Source organism: Cariama cristata, unplaced genomic scaffold (assembly GCF_000690535.1).
Source record: "Cariama cristata isolate BGI_N322 unplaced genomic scaffold, ASM69053v1 scaffold28658, whole genome shotgun sequence".
Taxonomy (NCBI): Eukaryota; Metazoa; Chordata; class Aves; order Cariamiformes; family Cariamidae; genus Cariama; species Cariama cristata.
The window spans coordinates 15,602-16,481 of NW_009631067.1; the positions used below are offsets into that span (position 1 = coordinate 15,602).

Consider the following 880-nt stretch of genomic DNA (forward strand, 5'->3'; position numbering starts at 1 on the left):
AGAAAAAGCAGAGCTTTCCAACAGATGACAGTGCAGAAAACTGCATGCATCTGGATGGCACCTCTGGGCAGCTGATCTCTTTCTGGTCTCTGAAGGACCAGCAAAAAGTTCTAAGAACAGCAGCTGAGCAACTGCCAAACCTACTCGCAGCGATTTGTGTAGCTCCTGTCTCTGCGATGTCCTGGTTGCCTCTGGAATCTCTTTGAGCAGCCGGGCTTCTTCTAGCCGCTTCGCTGCCCTGTGAAGAGCAAAGGTGGAGTAGCAAAAAAAAACCCTACACTGCTGCAAGACACGGGCCTTTCCCTCTTCTTCCCCCAAACTGGGCTAATGCTAGAGTCAGTCACCGAGAACTCAAGCCGTACGCTCGCTGGACTTACCAGTGTATGTTCCCCATTCCTTTGATCTCAGATTTCCTGCACTACCCACAGTGGGACTAGCTGCTAGATTTTACAAAAGGTTGCATCTCCCTCCTTCGTTTGTGCTGTTTTATCTCACCTGGGGAGTGAGTAGTTAGCAAGCCACAGCCTCGCTGTTTTCAGACTGCGTGGTCCTTCGTGGTACCAGGTTTGCTGATACTGTAAGAAAAAGAACAAAACTGAAGAAAAAGCTAATGTGATACTGCTCTTCCATTCAGTCACCTTAGATGACCTCCTCTTAGTACAGAAGTGCCACCATAGCATCTGCTCTTAAATCTTGCTGTGTTAAGGCCTCTTTTTAAGGGCATTTTGCATAACTATAAACTCTAGAAAAAGGGATTAAGAAAGACAAGTCAAACTCTCTGCCCTACAGATCAGATTCTAACGTGCTGCCATTTCACTCAAGAATATTCCAATTGAACACTAACTCACTTTCAATTAATGAGGTACAGTTCCCTCCTTCC

General features: G+C 46.4%; 1 protein-coding gene across 1 annotated transcript in view; it reads right to left on the reverse strand.

Moving 5' to 3' along the window:
* Nucleotides 1-880, reverse strand: part of PRPF4 (pre-mRNA processing factor 4) — a gene marked incomplete at its 5' end in the record, with an annotated part of 6,939 nt that overhangs the window by 4,651 nt on the left and 1,408 nt on the right. Inside the window, 2 exons of the mRNA XM_009705815.1 lie at nt 145-238; nt 496-575. Of these exons, the coding sequence (XP_009704117.1) occupies nt 145-238; nt 496-575 (174 nt within the window). The remainder of the gene's footprint in view (nt 1-144; nt 239-495; nt 576-880) is intronic.